Source organism: Leuciscus leuciscus, assembly GCF_965113295.1.
Source record: "Leuciscus leuciscus genome assembly, chromosome: 3".
Classification (NCBI taxonomy): Eukaryota; Metazoa; Chordata; class Actinopteri; order Cypriniformes; family Leuciscidae; genus Leuciscus; species Leuciscus leuciscus.
Window position 1 is genome coordinate 19,388,815 of NC_138727.1, and position 20,533 is coordinate 19,409,347.

At 37.1% G+C, this 20,533-nt stretch overlaps 1 protein-coding gene across 2 annotated transcripts in view; it reads right to left on the reverse strand.

Annotated features, from left to right (window-relative positions):
- lrba (LPS-responsive vesicle trafficking, beach and anchor containing) overlaps positions 1-20,533 on the reverse strand; it is a 262,441-nt gene that overhangs the window by 176,689 nt on the left and 65,219 nt on the right. For both annotated transcript variants that reach the window (XM_082164352.1, XM_082164351.1), the window contains exons 21-25: positions 20,326-20,518; positions 5,882-7,126; positions 5,535-5,710; positions 4,824-4,977; positions 3,425-3,605 (exon numbers count right to left, since the gene is read on the reverse strand). In XM_082164352.1, coding sequence (XP_082020478.1) covers positions 3,425-3,605; positions 4,824-4,977; positions 5,535-5,710; positions 5,882-7,126; positions 20,326-20,518 — 1,949 coding nt within the window. The remainder of the gene's footprint in view (positions 1-3,424; positions 3,606-4,823; positions 4,978-5,534; positions 5,711-5,881; positions 7,127-20,325; positions 20,519-20,533) is intronic.

Sequence of the window (20,533 nt, forward strand, 5' to 3'; positions counted from 1 at the left end):
ACGTCCACCTGGAAGATCGTCGTAAATCTGACCGCTTAGAAAAGTAATGGCTCACCTCTCCTCAACAAGCTGCATGATTTTAGGTATCATGCATGTCTGCAGCACAAATGCTGTACGACACTAGTGTTCAAAGGTTTGGGTCAGCAAGATCTTTTTCTTTATTTAATTTTTTTAAGAAAATATAACTTAGATTCAGCAAGGACACATAAATTGATCAAAAGTGACAATAAAACAATATTTTAAATAAATGCTACTTTTTCAAACTTTGTATTCGTCATGAAATCCTGAAAAATTGCATTACAGTTTCCACAAATATATTAGGCAGCATAACTGTTTTTAACATAGATAATAAGAAATCAACATATTAGAATGATTTCAAAAGGATCATATGACACTGACGAGTCTGGATTAATGGCTGCTGAGAATTCAGCTTTGCCATCAGGAATAAATTACATTTAAAATATTAAAATAGAAAACAGTTATTTTAAATCCTAATAATATTTAACAATATTAAAAAAAAATCTGTATTTTTGGTCAAATAAATGCACAAGAGTGGTGAGCAAACTTTTGAATGCTAGAATGCTAGAGGTTTGTTCAAAAACATATATGAGCATAAAAGTGATGTTTCCCTAAGCAATAGAGATGCATCAATATAAAAATGATTTAATATACAGATAAGCAATAATTACTTTCAAGTATGGATGACAATTGATAAATTGCCAGTATTTAAATGTATAATTTTATTATAACTATTTTGTCTAAATAGACTAAGTAAAACACTAATATATATAATGAATAATGGATATTCATTTTTAATTACAGATAACATGTGTTTTAAATTTTTTATTAGTGTTTTCAAAGAGTGTTAGATAATGCCAAAGGTAATCTAAATGAACATGCACAATTAAATATTAAATACTGGCCAATAAATAACCAATATTTACTAAATAAAAAATAAATTAAAACATCTCTAGTATTGGCTGATAACTAATATGATACCAATATATCATGCATCCCTACTTAACAAGCAGCATTAAAAATAAACAAACAATGAACAAAGATACAAAATATATATATATATATATATATATATATTAATAATTCTTCTCCAAGACATAACAGTCGTGTAGAGTTAAAAAAGAAAAACACATTAAACTGTATGAGGTTTGCTAAACAGATGAAGTTGCTTATTCTGTTTAATCATTTTGGCCGGCTTCCCACCACCATGGTGCAGAAAAATCCTGTTACTGAATTTAATTTGATGTATTGCATGCTATATGTAAGATCAGTATGGTGCATGCGTGTGTGTTTTCGTTTTAATGTACTGCACATGAGTTTGAGTTTGTACTGCACAATGTGTGTGCGTGACTGTGCATGTGTATGACTCTATTCAACCCTCTGTCCTCTCATACCTTGACAACTGACAAATGTAAACTCCAAAACGCTTAGATTAAAGGTATTATTCCAGCGCTGGAACCAACCAGCTTTTTCCATTAGACGTTCTAGTCATTTGAACGAAAGAGCAAGCGAAAGAGAGCTATAGAAGGAGAGATGGCGGGCAAAACCTTGTTACAGATCCCAAATCTGATTACACACAGGCAGACCTCATCAAATATTCATTTTATACTTTAGCCCTCCTAAAAACAGGCTTCGGTTTCTCTCTCACTCCACCAATCGGGAGGCTCCACCCTGCCTTTGCTGCACAGTGTCGAGTCGATTTAACACACCGGCCATTTTGTTCAGTGGGTTTGGGGGTTACATGGGAGAGAGAGCCGATGTGGCAAAGCGGAGGGGTAGTAGAGTGGAAAAGTGTTATATTTAGAGGAGAGGGAGTTTGATGGTGTCTAGATAGCTTCAAGGAGAATCGTGTGTGTGTGTGTGTGCGTGTATATGAGAGAGAGAGAGAGAGAGAGAGAGAGAGAGAGAGAGAGAGAGAGAGAGAGAGAGAGAGAGAGAGAGAGAGAGAGATGAATAATGTAATCAATCTGAACGGCTGGATTTCTGTTATGTGGTCTATAACGGTGCAGTACAGTTTGTGATACATAGACACATAAAGAAGGAGGTGCCTCAGGCTACAAAACAGCCATTAGAGTCAATGGCCATTTTAGAACACTGCAGTGTGGAGAGCTTATAATAACACTATCAGACAACTCACACAGACGGGTGGGGATGGTAGGTAAAAACCGTTATTACCTCTACTCCAAATGAACCAATAGAGAGAATCCAATGCGCAAAAAGGGCTGTGCTCCAAAACCTAGTGAGCTGCTCCAGACGTTTAGCTTATCAACATGCTAACATCAAACTCTATTAAAATCAATTGAAAGTCGATTTCCCATGAACCAGTGAGGGTGATTTTAAGTGAAAAGCATCATTTTAAAATTATGGAGGGATGAAAAAGGAGGAACAACAAACATGAGTGAGCAGAGCAAGAAAAGAGATCAGATATTTTAATATAATTTAAAATGTAATTTATTTTATAGTTAAAAACTAAATTTTCAGCAGCCATTACTCCAGTCTTTAGAGTCACATGATCCTTCAGAAATTATTCTAATATGCTGATTTGGTGTTCAAGTAACATTTCTTTGTATTATCAGTGTTGAAAACAGTTGGAAACTATGATATTTTTGTAATATTATAAATTGTCACTTTTGATTAATTTTGTGTGTCCTTGCTAAATAAAAGTATTTTTTTTCCTTTATACATGTTTTTTTTCTTTTTTTTCTTTAAAAAATCTTCCTGACCCCAAACTTTTGAATAGTAGTGTAGAGAAAATGAGAAACAGCTAGAAAGAATTTGAATTTGAACACATAGAATTTGATATTTCAGAATGTTATGATTACTTGCTGATTCAAGTCCCTATACATATACCTATGTATGTCTCGGGTCCCACCTTCAATTTAAGTCTTTGGGGTATTGTTCAACTGTCTCCAATTGTAAAAGTAATAGCACACCTCCCCACAACAAGCCACACAACTTGAACAAATCTGTGTCTGTAGAACAAACAGTGCAGGGCGGGTTACATGGCAAAGTTTACTGATTGCTCAAGTACCTAACCACAATTATGTGCAATAGCTAATTAGCCTTAATATAAAAACATATACTTTGTTTTCTGTGTTTCCTCCGTCTCCACTCCTAATGTGCAAGCATTTCAAAGTATACTCCATTGAAGGCGAGTGGGGATGCACACACACGGCGTGTGCACACTACCTACAGTATTGGAGCTTTCAAGCGCTCAAATAACTTGTATATATGCTTCTGTCCGTGCAGACAATGTGGACAATGTGCGCAGACATCAGTGGACTGTGGTGCTGATAATGAAAATTATGTCACACAGACTGTCTGCGAGCTAGAGCAGAACACAGACAAGTATACTTTTGGCTTTAGCAAACACCACTAAAGAAAAAGTCTGAAATAAGAGATTTACCCAAACGCAGGCATTGTCTTAGGATTCCTCCAGAAGACATGTTCTTCTCTGCTTCGATTTCAGTGAAGTTGAGTGAACTAGCGAAGATAAGCACGTCCACGAGACTGATCAGCCTCTGCAAGAACATCAGTGATGCCTCCACAGCCAAACCGTGAGATGGCTCGATATTCTCCAACTCATGCTGCAAGACAGTGTAACCATCATCATCATCATCATCATCATTTCTGTAACTGTAGCCTTCATCATCAGCACTATCTTCAATCAGATCTCCATAATGCACTGATGGTCACCTTTATCATCACCTTCACATTTCATAATTACAGCTATTGTAATCCAATTACTCACCACCATCATTAAAGTAAATAAATGATAAACAATAAGAAGGGTCAGCACACTCTCTTCTATCTAAAGAGATCTGTGTTCATTTGTATGTACACTGTGTCACGCCATGCGTTAATGACTTTTAAAGTCAGACTTTTACTTTGATGTTGATTGTGAGGCAAAATCTGCTGAAATTAGGTCCGATTTTCACATGTGATTTGTCTGTTTAGACCATTGCACAAAAAAACAGCAGCAATACCCCAGTCACTCCAGAGTACAAAGCGCTGTGCAACTTTCTGTTTCTGACAGCTGCTTGAAACAGAGAAGGAAAGTCAAACAGTATTTACATGTTACAGCCGTTCTGATTTTTGTGTGCTTCATGAGTTTGTGAGCGCGATTTTTTTAGCAGCGGATTTGCCCATGTGACCAAAAGTGTGAATCTTATTGGTTGTCCAACTTTTTTTGCAGTGCGATAGAAGAGATTAGAACACCTCTCTGTAAAAAAAAATCTGTCACATGGACTGCATGCAAATGTCTGTGATAGTCTGAACAGACACATTTACAGCCATTCATTCAAATTAAAATGTTTATTGCACCGAATATTTGTCATGATGTGAATAGGTTACTCAGATTAGTCAAATATTAAATAAAGTAATAGAGAAAGGGAAGGGAATGCAGAATTTCATGAATGGAAGGCGGAACAAGGCGGAATTCTGCTGTGCTTTCTGCAAACTTCTACAGGTGCAGATTCCATGCAGGCTTGAAAATTGTCAAACTGATGTCCAACAAATAAAGCAAGTCGTCAGACAGGTACGGTGGACTGACTTGATTATCCTAACATTCTAGCTGTTCTTAAGTGTGACTGAAATAAGTCGAGGGAGTACAATGGACGTGACCACGCCACACCGGAAAAGCATGAGGTTACTGTGTGCAACTTAAGTGGAGTTGGATAAAGTTTCCCATATAGACAGTATCACAGATTATAATTGGTTCAATTTGCTTTTGACGCAAAGCAACATACCGCTCGCTTCGGGTGTAGACGGGGTTCTGAGACACACACACACACACACACACTAACCGAAGAGGAGGTGGCTGCAGACAGCAGAGGAAGGATTCCTCCACAGGCCATGATGAGGTTGTCCACCACCTGAGAAACGAGATGGATGGTGTTGTGCACAAAAACCACATTCTCACTGCTGTTCACAAAGTCCATAACTGTCTTAGTCGAATGACTGTGGGGAGAAGTGAGAAAATCAGTTATGCAACAACTTGCTACTGAGGCAGCAGAAGGGTAATTACAAACAATACCATATTTGACTTAATGATGACAAATAGATTTATTCAAAAAGCACCTTTCCCAAGCTCAAAGTCGCTGAATAAGAGCATGATATTGTATTTCAATGTTCCAGGTTAACGTAATGTCTATAAACAACTGTTGAATAGCACAAACAATTATTTCTAGTCACCCCTTAAAATGCTGTCACATTGGTGAAATTTCAGCAAAATTTCACAGGAAAAAAAGCTCCATTGTCTATTGTCAATGTATGAAGCATATATGAAGTTCTGTTGGTCAATGCATGAATTCATGTCACCAACCTGAAACCAATGTGAAATCTGTGTGTGGAAATCTTTTTGCCCTCACAAGAAATTCCTGATCGTGTGGATTACTAGATTAAATGTGACTGCACCTTACTTTTTTTTTTTTTTTTTTTTTATAAAAATCTATAAACAGATACTGATATATTATTCCTTTGCCTATTTGATCTTTGGTTCTTGGTGTTCCTCTCACCTTCTCCACATCTGCACATCTGTCTCGATGGAGAACAGCAGGTCGGTTAGAAGACGCTGGTGCATATGAGACCACTTGAACTCTGGGATACGGAACATGGTGGACCGTGCAGAAGACGAGCCCTCATTGCCCTGACCTGTGGGGCTTGAAGCAGCTGCTTGATCTGAGCTCAGGTTCTGCAAAAGAGCCATTTATTATTCTAACATTTGTTTTATATGACCAAATGAAATAGTCATTTTGTTGCCCCATCAAACAGCAAACATTTTTATATAATCAATACATTTAGTGAATTACTGTAAGCATCAACCTGGGTCAAGTTCCTCTGTTTTTAATATTGCAAAACTTACTGTTGTTGAGGTGTGCTTCAGCTCTAGTCTCTCCGTGTCTGAGGCCACACTCGACACATCCAGTCTAGCAATTTTAATCTCTTTGGTTTTAGTTGCTGAGATCTCAGTCCCTGCTGACTTCAGAGTGTCTTGGTTAGTTCCTGGATCCTGTGAGATACTCTCAGTGCTAGGGCTAACCTCTGCCGTAGATGTGTCGGCTACATCTGAAGGATGTACTTCTGCAGCTTGTTCTGCATCAACAGCACCATGACTCTCTGTAGTCTCTGTGCGAAGCTTGGTCTCATCGGTGGAGGTGCTTTGGTTTAAATCAACCTCCACCATGGGAGCCGGTGGATTCTTGGTTTCCTCTGCCTTCTCATTTTCTATTGGCTTCTCATCTTTTTCGGTTTCTAGTTCGTTATCTTTCTTCTTTCCATCATCTTCCTTTTCAACACCATGGTCATCCGTCTCACCAGCAGTAGCTGAAACAAATGAGGACTCCTCTATGCTGTCATCGCTGACCTTAATGAAGTTGCTGACGGAGGAAACATCAGGGCTATCTTCATTCATGACTGAGGCACCAGTCATGCTAGCCTCCTGGTAGGCTGAAACCTCAGAAGCAGCATCAGTGATTTCTTCCACTTTGGCTTCCTTTAAAGCTTCAGGAGAAGAATCCTCAGGTCCTTTATCTTTATCTTCTACCTGAGTATTTAGTTCAGTTTCAGTATTGCTTGTTTTACCATCATCTTCATTTGACATCTTCACAGCTTCAGTTTCACCTTTGGCATCCTTGTCATTTGCAGTATGTGCACTCAGATCTGATCTCTCAGATTGTCCATCCATGTTAGCCTCCATTGTATGATTGTCTTCCATATTTTTCATTTCATTATCCTTTCCTGGTTCTCTCAGAGTGTCCTGTTCATCTTTATTCACTTCCTTTGTCTCTAGTGAGGTGGCAACAGTGTCTGCCTGTCTCTCTTCCTCATCTCTGGCCAGAATGTTGGACACTGTGACAGGGATCTGGGTCCGCATCTCCTCATCATCTCTAGGCTGATCGTTGACCTGGTCCTCCACGCGTAGCTCAATTACAGTTGATGGAGCGGTCTCCTCTGCATGCAGCTCACCATTGGCCGAGGCAAGGAACTGAGAACCGTTACTGGCACCAGAGATTGTTCTGATTCTGCTTTCAGATCCTCCCTCAGAACCCAAACGCTGGTACTCAAGAAACATGCGGGCCAGATTATCTTTGTGTTGCTCATAGGTGACCTGATGAAAGAGTGTTGGGAGGAATGTTAATTATGTAGAGCAGCAGACATAATACTGTCATCAGGATAAACTAAAAAGATATTAGCTGCAATCAAGAACTTTAGAAGATCAAGTCTTGTCTGTTTAAATCTACCTTACCGATGTAAATATTTTTTCCGTTTATTATTATCAATTAATATTTACCTCTCAATTCAGATTTGACCATTCAGATTAATATAATATAATATAATATAATATAATATAATATAATATAATATAATATAATATAATATAATATAATATAATATAATATAATATAATATAATATAATATAGTGGTTGGACAATGAAACTAAAACACTGGCCAATATAGTGTTGAAGGTTTCACATATATTTATAGTTCTATGCAAAAGTCTTAGACATGTTAGTATTTTCAATCCACACAACATAACGGGAGACATATCAGTTCAAATGTTTAATTGTTGGTGTGCGTCTCGCTGACTCATCTGTGGCCAGGACAGCAAGTCGTTGTGGTGTATCCAGGGTAATGTCAGCATATCACCACGTAGGACTGACCACATCTAACAGGAGTAACTGTTGACGCAAGAGGAAGCTGTCTGAAAGGGATGTCCAGGTACTATCCCAGATTGTATCCAAAAAGCATAAAACCACAGCTGCACAATTCACTGCAGAATTAAATCTGCACCTTGACTTTCCTGTTTCCTCCAAAACTGTTTGTCGGGAGCTCCAGAGGGTCAATATTCATGGTCGAGATGCTATAGCCAAACCTTAGGTCACTCATGCTGTTGCCAAATGTCAGTTTCATTGGTGCCAACAGTGCAAATCTTGGACTGTGGACAATGTGAAACATGTATTGTTCTCTGATGATTGTCCACCTTTACTGTCTTTCCACACATCCGTGGGAGATACAGTGTGGAGAAGCCCCAAAGAGGCTTAACACCCGGACTGTTATTGCCCAGAGTGAAGCACGGGGTGGATCAGTGATGGTTTGGGCTGCAGTATCATGCCATTCCATACTGTGCTTGATGGGCACGTCACTGCCAAGGACTACCGAACCATTCTGGAGGACCATGTGAACCTAATGTTTCAAACACTGTACCCTGAAGGGGGTGCTGTGTATCAGCATGATAATGCACCAATACACACAGCAAGACTTGTGACAGAAAGTTGAACATCTCCCATGGCCTGCAGAGTCACCAGATCAAAATATTTTTTGAGGCACTTTGGGGTATTTTGGAGGAGAAAATCTGATTTGGTGACCTGGGGTCTATACCATGAAGCCGGTTTAAGTGGCGAGCCAGGTATGTTTCAGATTAGTTTGCGATTAACTTTGCTTTAAAGCACCACAAAAGTGGCTTGGCTTTTAGAAGTGTTCATCGCCATAGTAACAGGTCATGTTCCAGGTAAGAGATCTCAAACAAAAATGTAACCAATCAGCTGTGAGCAAAGTGACACGTCTAATGCAATAATGCATCCAAATTAAACTACATCATCACTACATAGCATTTTTTTATATTTTTAGATCATCTGGCTTATAGCAATGCTTATTTATTTATAACAATAATTTTGTATGATTTAGATTTTATGTAATTCTACCCTCATTACACATGTACAATTTTAGTTGATCAAGTATTATTAAGCACTTAGTTTAAATTAATATAAAAAGGTAATATAAATAAGCTTTAGAATCAATAGATAAAGCTATAAAAAATGACTACGTGAGCTTAAATGTTCAATTCTCTCTATACCTATTTCAACTATATAGACTAGCTTCATTAATTTTATTTGCACTGATATAGCAACAACAACAAAAAAAATTTGTTGTCCTCTTTCATAGACAGCTCTTTTCTTCTTGCTGTGTAAATTTGTTTAAATTCGTAATATTTTTCAATCTCATAATATTCTGCCGAAGAGAGAAATCTCGCTGCTCAGTTTCACTGTTCTACAGCATGTGATTGGCTGTTTGCTACTGATGCCAAACCTAAAATCCTAAACTCCGGATCAAAGCCTTAGTTAACAAAGAAAGTTGATGATCAGCGTTATGGTAGCAACAAAGACTAATTGGACTGGTTTGGTTTGGTTTGGTTTGGTTGTCAACTCGAAACTAAACTTGTAACCATGAGTTTTCAACTACCATCATGGCCACTGTTCTGGAAGAAGAATGACTCAAAATCTCTCTGGCCACTGTGCAGGACTTGTATCTGTCATTCCCAAGACAAATTAAATCTCTATTGGCCGCAAAAGGAGGCCCTACACCATGTGTCATGTACTGTGTGTTGATAAACATTATAGGTTATGAATATTTATTACTGCAAATTATAAACCTTATTTCTAAAAATATTTACCTTTCAAGGTTATTTATCTTTCAATATGTTATTTGTTATACATTTCTCATATAAAAATAAATACGAATAATAATAATAATAATAATAATCTGGTTCTGGCACTTAATTTAAAAAGTGACAATTTTTGTTCGGTTTTTCTGCCCTTAAGGCCAGTAAAAATGTCAATAGGGCAGGTCAAAATCTGAAAAACTAGCCTGACAAAAAATACTCTGAAAAGAGAGATGGTCATGTGTGTTTAGGACTGCAATTAGCAGCAGACAGTGCACAGCATCTGCAGAAATACATCAGAAGTCTGAACACAGCAAAACACACCTCAATTTATCAATAGAACACAACAGACAGAAAGTCAAACACACCACTGGGGAAACGAGAAACAACTTGCAGCTTCCACACCAATGCCAGCATTTGCATTTAGGCAAGAAAGCCTTATTATACGTAATTAATTGGCCGTTATTGTTCTAAATTAGCCTGCTACAAGCCTGGCCATTAATCTTCCATGTGGTCTGACTGGTAATCCATGGCTGTTTGCTCGGAACGGACAGCTTTAAAATGCATTGCTGGTTTTCTTTCTCTCTTGACTCTCTTCTTTGGAATAGCAAGATCACTAGTTTCGGCTCAATTCAGCATTTAACATTTTGCTATTAAACCCACACGTTGTATTTTCAGAAAAACGTTGCCCTCCTTTGTGGCTGGATAAGCATGGTATAAATAGCCAAACTTATCTGGAAGGCCTGCGAGGCATTTAAGGATTTGAAAAATTTAAGTTAAACTCATGTAAACCACTAAGGGTTTAAAAAGCTGCACATGAGGCCCCATATTATCCTGTTAGGTATTATCTTCAAGAATCAGTAAGTATACCATATGCAGTTAAATGTTTTAAAAAATCTTCATATGCACACTAAAGCACCTCATTGTCTGGCAGCCTGCTACAATGCATATCGTACCAATAAAGTATTACGTCATGTGAAAAGCATTTCTTACCTTACTATAACCGGCATTCGGTACATGGAGATAAAGTTACTCTGGAAAGGGGGTAACTATAGAAATGTGGTTTTGAAATGTAGTGTGTATGCCACCGGGTGGGCCAGACATCAGTTTTAATCTGATCTAATTTAAATACGGTCAGCTCTTTAGACATGGGATATGGAAAAAGCTACAATTCATCTAAGAATACAGTGCAGGTTTCATAATGTGACTGCGAGCTTTGTGTGAGCAGGGTGTCTGGTTGCCAAATCTACAACTTAATGCAAATCCATTTTCAAGTGGTCTGTTAAAAATATCAATAATTCATTGTATTTCTATATAGATTTAAATCTGAACTTTACCTGTAAGCACAAATCCTTAAGTAATAAACAAAGTATATGATAGAGTATTACAATATTACAAAAAATGATCTAGGGTAGAAAAAGTCCAATACTTGCATTTCTATTTAATCAAATTTGCACTTTACTTTTGAAAAAAAGAGAGTTTAAATAAAATAAAAATACATAAATATATACATACATAAAATACATACGTACATATACTACCTAAATCTATAGGGAAGAATCATCCAGCATCAGACAGTTATGATCCAGCTGAACTTGCAGCAATCAGACTGCAAGCTCAGCAACAGACCATAACAGTGCTAAAATCACTGATCTTGGATCAGCAGGGAGCAGTCGGCTACAGACTCTCACAGTAGGCCCAGTAGGGAGCCCCATTTAGATCAATAGATAGTGAGTAACCGCAAAACAAAGGGGAAATAGGGACCCTGAGAATGCTCTAATTGGATTAGCTAAATGCGATTCCATTCCTGCAAAAATCAATGTGGTCAGCAGACTGAATCTCTTCTGTCCAAAAGACACTGTTAGTTTTCTTTTCCCCCCCTTCGATACTCTCACAGCTGTCTGCATTGAGTGTGGTATAAAGGTACACAGAGAGACTCAAGACAAACAGACAAGCAGAACCACTCTCTTGTTTTCCAGTTAGAACAATATTTTTAAAAAGCACCTGAGATGCAAAACTGCATAATGTACAAAGACTGTGTGTGTATTTTATCTCGATCCATTAGCAGATTTTTTATACATTTATTTTTTACTTTTTCTCTTTGCTTATTCTTAAAACAATAAAAAATTAACTAAAACAATGTCATTTTCCAAAAATACTAGGAGAAAAAGGATTGTCATCTTGGAAATTTTTAAGACAGCTAAATAAAACAATCAGGTCGATCATAACATTTTTCTACCTCCAAAAATTCGTTAAACTTTGCTTTTGTGACGGTATGAAAAGCATGCAAAATGAATGTCAAGAAAGTGATTGGTTTATCAATGTCAATGTATTTAAACAGTCAATGCTATCCATGTCCTAAAGTCAGTTTGCTTGCCAGCCTATGAGTTAATTCAATACAGACTGTCTGCAAGTGTGCCTCTATCTTTACAAGCAATGTCCCAATACTGGAAACCATTGTCTTCTAAATCCATAGTATTGCTGTTGACCAGCACGATAAGCAACTTCATGACACCACAGAATAGGCTTTATGTTCTTAGGCAGGTTTTTTCTTCCAACATCTCCATTAGGCCCAGAATCTAACTACTGTCAACAAAGACAAACTTCATTGTCTTGTTGGCTAACAGGATTTTAGTGTTAAGAAAGTTTAGGAAATAAACTCCTGGTAATGTCAAAAGGAAGGAGCAGACAATAATTGCTATATTATATTTTAATATTATATTCTATTTTAATTGCTAGAAGCCAAAAATGAGGGAGAGATATTAAAGGTACAATATGTAAGAATTTTGCATCAAAATATCCCAAAATCTCAAGGCCAGTGTTATATATTTTGTTAAGTTGATTACTTACAATATCCCAAATGTTTCCAACTATTTTTAAATCGTGAGAAAATTGCGATTTTAACCAAGGAAACGGGGCGTTAGAGCAGGGGGGAGCTGGGAGTCGCCAGTCAATTGCGTCATATCCGCGTCACCCTCGGTTTCCGCTCGTACTGCGTGGAGTCCTGGACAAATGCGGAAGTTGTAGTTGTAGCGTCTATCAAGCTACAAACTTTAGCTTGTTTCTTGCAGTCGTTATGGTACACAATTATTCTTTACCGATTGCAGCTGGTTCTGTCGACAAAGCATGCTTAATTTTATATTTTCCAAATGTAGCATTCGGTAATAGTTATGTTTATGTAAGGAAAGTATTATTGCTTTAGATTTGTGTTTAGTTTATTGACATTGTTTATCACGTCTGGTGTTTATGGCCATGTAAATAAACATAGCATGTGTTATACATAAAGATTAATCAGTATTTTGGCAAATGATGTGGGCATGTTCGAATGTACTTTTACAACAATTGTTTAGAACATGTAAAACTGCGCAGCGTTATCACAACAATGAATTCAACAAATACAGTAACATCTATGAAGTATTAAACCTTACTTTTCTTGCGGTTAATTAATTTTAATGAAATAAAAGTGTGATGAGGTTTAAGAGTCAGGAAGGAAGAAGACAGGGATCGGCGTGACTGGGACTCGTACTTTATTAAAATAAAGCAAAACAAACAAAAGCCGCGCACAACGCGCATTCACTGTGGCAACCGCGACGGCACAAAACAGTTCAAAAATGAGAGCTCGGATCCACCGGTTCTCTTTCTCTGCGTCCACTTTTCTCTCCAGTCTCTCTCTCGTTCCAGCGCGGCTTATAAGCGGTCTCTCCACGCCGATCACTGCAATAAGACACAGGTGCATTTGCACTTGACCTACTTGCTCGTCTCTTTTCTCTCCCATCACAGACCGCGCTGAACCACGCCCCCCTCGCCACAAAAAGCATGTCATTAAACGCAACATTTATAAAAAAAGAACTTAGCCTCATCCATGAACATGATTTTTCGATTCCCGTCTGACTGATTTACATCCACGGTGGAGTTTAAAACGACAGTTCCCATCATTCCACGCTCCTTCACATCGTCATCAAGCTACGCCGTTGTTGTTGTTTGGAATGTAGCGCCCTCTAGCGGCAAAAATTCTTGCATATTGTACCTTTAATATAGGAGGCATACAGTATAGGTTAAGTTAACTACAAAATACAATCCTCACTCATGGAATCATATGAATCCTTATTTTTAAAGGGGTCATGAACTGGATTGTTTTATTATTTTATAATGTTGCCTGGGGTGCCCTTATAATGTTAGTATGATTTTTACATCAAAAATTGTCATAATTTATAAATAAAAGCCATTTTTCCAAGCCTGATTTCAGCCTCAGATTTGAACGCTCTGTTTTAAGGGGCGTGTCTGCTGTGAGACTGCAGTGCAAACGCCCACTGCTGTGATTGGCTGACATGCATATGAAATAGCTAGTATTACATGAACTCTCTCGAAAACTTTTACTACGTTTTTACTATTACAGCTATTGAGATTAACAAATCGTGAAAAGTATCGTTTAAAGCATTATATTTAAATCTATTCCATCACATGAAAGGTTGCAGCATGATGAGCACTGACTGAGCAGATGACAGACAGTCTGTTGATCGCGTGAATAAAGATCTTATCATTGCAACGCAATTTTTGCACTCTCACAAATGCTTACACCAAATCACAATGCAAACACGATGTGAATACACAGTAAGAGCTTCGTTGTGTAGTGTAACAGTGTCATTATTTCATCACGAGTTTGGTCCAGATAAGTGTCCAGATAAGCTCTCACGGCTCGCGCTGTGCTGTGCTGTTTGATTGACAGCTTGGGCGATTGGAAAGGGATCGTTCTTTGATCGCTTCTGTATATAATTTAATAACAGTTTAAAAAAGATTATTTTCATAATACTACGAGAAATTATGTGAAGTTGATCGTTTAGTCACTGATGCATAAACAGTATTGAACGATTTTAAGAGAAATATCTGAACTTGAATAATTACACAGAAATCACTGATCGCAGATCAGGCATTAGAATACACATGGTTACTTACATGTTGCTGGCAGATCCGTGTCGGGAAATTGTGATTGACTGATTTAATAAAGTTTAACCATGCTGGAATCCGAAGGAAGCTTATGCAGACTGTCTTCTTCCACAAACAGGCACTGCACAATATTTAGTAAACAGCATGTTTATTGCTTGGAAGTAGCTCGATCCGGTTTAGCAATTATCATGTCGTCCTATGTTATTTAGCATGTTTGGGCGAATCGGTGGGCGGGGCTAAACAGGCCGTGTTGAAGTAGGCGTTGATCTTCTTTTGTGGAGGCGGTGTTTTATCCTCTTTGACGTCATAGTTCCCCACTTTGAAAAACGAGTCGTTTGCTGAGCCTGATGTCTATAAAAGCTTTTATTGGACTAACAAGGTAGTTTTAAGTTCTGAAACTTACAGGATATTATTATAGTATGATGATCTCTTATATGTCAAAAGCTAAAGGAATTTTTGATTTCTCAGTTCATCACCCCTTTAAGGTATAAATATTATTTATTTCATTATTTACTTTAAATACAATTTTTTTAGGGGTATTGCTTTTCTTCACAGAGTTTTGTAAACAAAAGTGGGAGATGCTGAAATAATGTACTGTACTCAAAATTTCAAGAAATAAATACATTATCTTAAATGCTTGTAACTAATTCCTGACATTTCTCCAGGACACTTTCTCCTTCCCTTGGAGGACACAAAAGCATAGTGTGATGACCCAGAGGAGGTCACAGGACTCTCATTCTAGGAAAAAACTAAAGGCTCCAGGGGAGCAGCCACTTTTTCAGGACCATTACAACATCTCCTTCACCCATTAAGATGTTTCTTACAGTGGAACAGAAGAGTGCTGACTAGGAAAACATGAAGGGCACCCAAGTCTTTCACAAGGTGATCACTTCCAACAGAAAACTGTCCCTTCAGTAACTGTGTGGAGCTGAGTCTCATTTATGTGCAGTGCTGGGACAGGGGCACCTTGGGTAAGCTGTGGTGTCAGCAGGCCCATCTGCAGAAACATCTGTCTGCCTACAATGAGCTGGCTGGAAAGGAAACTTCATCTCCTTTGAATACACACATGCTCGGTAAAACGCAACCAAGCAACAATCAGATAACAGCACACTTGCTAAAGTCTGTATGTAGATCTCCTAAGATTGAAAAAAAATTAAATGAATATATATATATATATATATATATCAGAGTATATATATATATATATGAGGCAGAACTGAGGCAGAAAAATAAACAAACTGGTAAAAATACATGTTTTATAGACTGGAAAGACTTTGAGAGTTCATTTATATATATGTGTATGTGTGTGCGTGTATGTATGTATATGTGTGTGTGTGTGTGTGTGTGTGTGTGTGTGTGTGTGTGTGTGTGTGTGTGTGTGTGTGTGTGTGTGTGTGTGTGTGTGTGTGTGTGTGTGTGTGTGTGTGTGTGTGTGTGTGTGTGTGTGTGTGTGTGTGTGCGCGCATATATTTATTTATATATTTACTCAATTAATTTAAATTATATATTCAAGAAATATGAAATGTTTATGTTATAATAACAAATTTACTCAATGAAAGACGGCATTCTATAGTGAGCTGGAAAAACAATTGAATTGTGAAGAAAAGAGGGGAAAAATGTTGCACACTTGTCTAAATGTATGTCTGCCCAAGAGCATGTATTTATTTACCAGGGGGGTTCCCAAAAGGCTGGTTGAATTTATGAGGACTTGTCCTAATGATTGCCAAGGCCATTTGAGATGAATATTAAATGTGTTCAAACATGGGGATCAGGAGATCTTGTAAACTACAACCTGAAAAGCTCACATATCTCTAATATGCAAACACGCACACTTTCTATTTCACACACAATGTATCTCGCTCTCTCTCTCCCCCACACAGAGTCAGCCAGCCCCTGCAGCTGAAAGGGAGAGCTACAGTGACAAACAGCTCTCCTACTCCAGAGTTGGCAGGAAATCTATCACACTGGACAATAAAATTGCAATTGAGTTTCTTTAGATTTTTTTTTTTTCTCAGCAGATGCACGTATCTCTCTAGCTCTGCACTGCTACACCTTTCCAGTTCATTCGCACGACCCCCTTTTCTGTTTTTAGATCAGACCAGAGACGCTGTAAACAGAACAGGGCCTTACCTGCATTAATCTTGTGCAATTATAGCGCAAAAAAGCAATTACAGGCTTGACCCATAGGAAGGGGAATGATCAATTTGTGTGCACTTGCCTCAGCAGTGAGCTACTTTAGGAATGCAAGCAGACTCAAAGAAAACGTGTCTGCATGAAAAAGAGGGAAAGCAAAGCACGCTGCAATCCTTTAACGCTGCTCGATCCACTCACAGATTACATTTTATTTTACTGTTTATCATGTATGACACCATTAACTGCGGGGGTTTGAGTGAGAAGAATTAACTTTATTTTAATGTTTATTTTAAAGAGGTATCTCTACATGCATTACTATCATCATAAGAATTTGTATCTGCATTTCAGCATGCTTTTGAATTAAGTTCGGTAGCATAACTTCTGTTTTTTTTTTTTGTTTTTGTTTTTATATCACTTCCGCTGGTATTATTTTCATTTGTATGTCATTATGGATAAAACAACCGAAATTAATAAACATAGATGTAATCAACCTGTTTGTTTCATTTTTTAGGACTGTTTTATATGAAATTAATATATTACAAAAAATTACAAATAATGTTTTTGTTTTCTGTGAGTGTGCCTCTTTCTCACCTTTAAAGTTGAAATATATTTGCAATAAAAAGTTTAATAAATAAAATGACTTCTATCCTATTTATGAGTGCTTAATATGCAGAGACAACTGTCAATAAACCATTTATAACAGAGGTGTCGAAACTTTTACTATATGATGGGTAAAAAAAAATCTAACTACATTCTATTAAAATGTATATATTTTTCAAATTCAAATTCACTTTTCTATACATTTCATTGCAAAAATGCAAAAAAATGCAAAAAAAACTAGAAACTAGAAATGAAGATACGACAAGGCAGGCCAAATCAAAAAGGTTCAGATCACAGGCATATTTTAACATGCTTTGGCCATCTCTGATTTATAGTATATTTTGTATAATTTAAATTGATTATCCTGAAAATTTCCTTTAACCACTGCTGCTCTGCAGTGCTAGAAAGACACACATTTCAAGATGTTTATTTGAGCATTCTGACCACCCTGACCTACAGTAGCAACACTGGCCTAAGTCTGTCATGGCTATTTGTCCAACCAACGGAAGAAGAGAAGTGTTTGGGGAACCTGTTTGAAAACAATATTTTTGTGATTCCATTTGGTGACACTAGTACAACAGAAATGACACGCTTGAAGTGAATCTGAGGCTATAATAAGGCTACATATTCTGATGAATAAGAAGTGCACTCTGAGCACTACAGATCTTCTTATTCTTACATATCTCACTGCATAGCACAGCTGCGCCCCCAAGTGGCCAAGGACAAGAACACAAGCAAAGTGTATAAATGGAGGAGTGCCAAAATCTGGTGCCCAAAACCACAGTCTGACACCAAATGACTTCACTACGCTTGGAACCGTGTCCATATTACAATGTCAATAGAGCATCTTAAAATAGACATTTCTGAAGCTAGAAAGCGCAGAAAACTGAGAGCTCTCAAAAACATTAAGGAGGCAATTCAATCTGTAAATAAAAGTATGAACAGAGGGTTTGGCATTGGAGGAAAATAAAGATTCTAATCTGAGAAGTGAAGTTGATTATAGAGTGCAATAACAGTCAGGTTTCTGCAGTGAGAAGCCAGTGGATGAATGCTGAGAGTCTGAGCGCAGGAGAGAAAGAGGCAATGAGAAAATGAACCAAATACAAGAGAATGGTCAGTGCTGAAAAAAAAGAGAGACAGATTGATGGCAAGAGACACCAGAGAGAGAAAAGCAAAAGAATAATAGGTGTAAATCAGACTTTTGAAATGAGGCAAAGTCCTAACTTTATTATCATTTCAATATGATGTCTGCATGGTTTCTGGATTAAATGCATATGGAACACTACACTAATAACAAGCATCCAATACTATAATATATTTTCAAATATTTTTGCTATATAGCTTATTATATAGCATATTCAAAAGTTTGGGGTCAGTAAGTTATTTTTTATGAAATAAAGCGATACTATTATTCAGTAAGGAAGCATGCAACTGATCAAAATTGATAGTTGAGATGTTTAAATTGTTAAATTGTAAAACAAATGTGTCGAGTAACCGGCAAAACACCGGAAGTGGCGCAGCCCACGGATGGGAACCCATTACCCGCATTATTAGACTGTTTTCTTAGGCAGCATGATGTATTAAAACCATTTAAAAAACATACTATAGCATAGTGCTATTATGAATTCACAAAGGTTGCGATTCAATTAAATAAATATATGCCCTGCAGGTTTAATATGCGCTTTAATTATTTATATGTGCGCAGGTTATGTGCGTCTCAGAGCGGCTCCGTTCACAGAACATCCTGCTCCAAAAGAACTATCATTTACATGCGTGGAGTGCGTCTGATATGCTGTGAGTTTAGGTTGCTTATAACGTTCATCTGGGAACGCTATGTGCACTATTTCATCAGATTTGCAAGGTAAATCATTTATAACCCCACACCAACACAGGAGAATACATCAATATGTTTCTAGATATGCGAACTGTTCATCACAATTTCAAAACAAAAGAAAACCCTAGCTCTGAGTTTGCATGTTTTGATGTCCACATGTTCTTGTTCAAGAAATTAGTGGCTTTAGCACTTCTATCGTAAAGAAGTGGCCAAATATTAAAGATGAAGTGGACATTTTAATTAAATGTAATTTGGCCAATATTAAACAAGGATTTGATCTACTGTAAAGTGTAACAACTTGGCGCCTCTGCAGGCATTTGTTATAATACATAAATTAATTGTTTATATTATGTAATATTATATTATGTATTAACAGTGTTGTTCTATAAAAACATGTAATTACTTGCTTTTGATACTTTATTTGAACCAAATATTATTGCCTCATTGTTATTATATATGTATTTTAAGTTATTTTAAAGGCTATTTTTATTACCACAAAAAAATCTGATTACTCGATTAATCATCTAAATAATCGACTGATCACTCAATTACCAAAATAATCGTTAGTGACAGCCCTAATGTTACTTTAGCACCAAATCAGCATATTAGTTTGATTTCTGAAGGATCATGTGACACTGAAGACTGGGGTAATGACGCTGAAAATTCAGCTTTTTCATCACAGGAATAAATTACATTTGAAACTATATTCAAATAGAAAACATTTCTTTTAAATTATAACAACACTTCACAACATCACTGTTTTTACTGTATTTTTGACCAAATAAGTGCAGCCTGGGTGAGCATGAGAGACTTCCTTCAAAAACATTTCAAAAATAATTTAAACTGTAGTGTATATGAAATATGAAGCAATATGTTTGTTAATGCATACTATTAGCAATAGTTTTGTAATAATAATAATGATGTTCATTGTGATAATATTTATATTTATTTGTCATTTTTTAGCCATTAGTGAAAAAAAACTCAGTAAACACTGCAGGAGTCATGAAGAACAAAAGACACACTTTAGAAAATCAATGGTAACACAAATGAGCACAAGGGAGGCAAAAAGAACCCTTTGTTTGGTGGTGTAGAAACTGGACAGTGTTTCTTCAAAAAGAAGAGGTTTATACACTATTTAATCACTGATTTCATAATGTTTGTTTTGTCAGAAGTGCAAAATGGGTACTCTTTGATGAAATTAAATTAGGGAAATATTTTTAAAGACATAAATCCTTTACTGTGTTGTATGAAAGATTACTAAGCTTTGTAAATTTGTGTGAATACTCATAACTGAGTATAATGTGTACCGCATACATTCATCCGTGTGTTGTTTTGTGTGTGCATTTGGGTCCTGACCTTGGAGTGTGTGATGGAGAGCGTGTCCACCCACACGCGCCAGCCGCCCCACTCGTACTTAATGGCGTGATAAAGAAGGATGCGAAAGATGGCGTACACCATCTCTGTGATCTTCTGCTCCTCACTGTTCTTGGGGTTAATAAAGCACAGAGACAGCATCCACTCCTGCCACACAGAGCACTGCAACAGACTCCTACACAAAAGAATG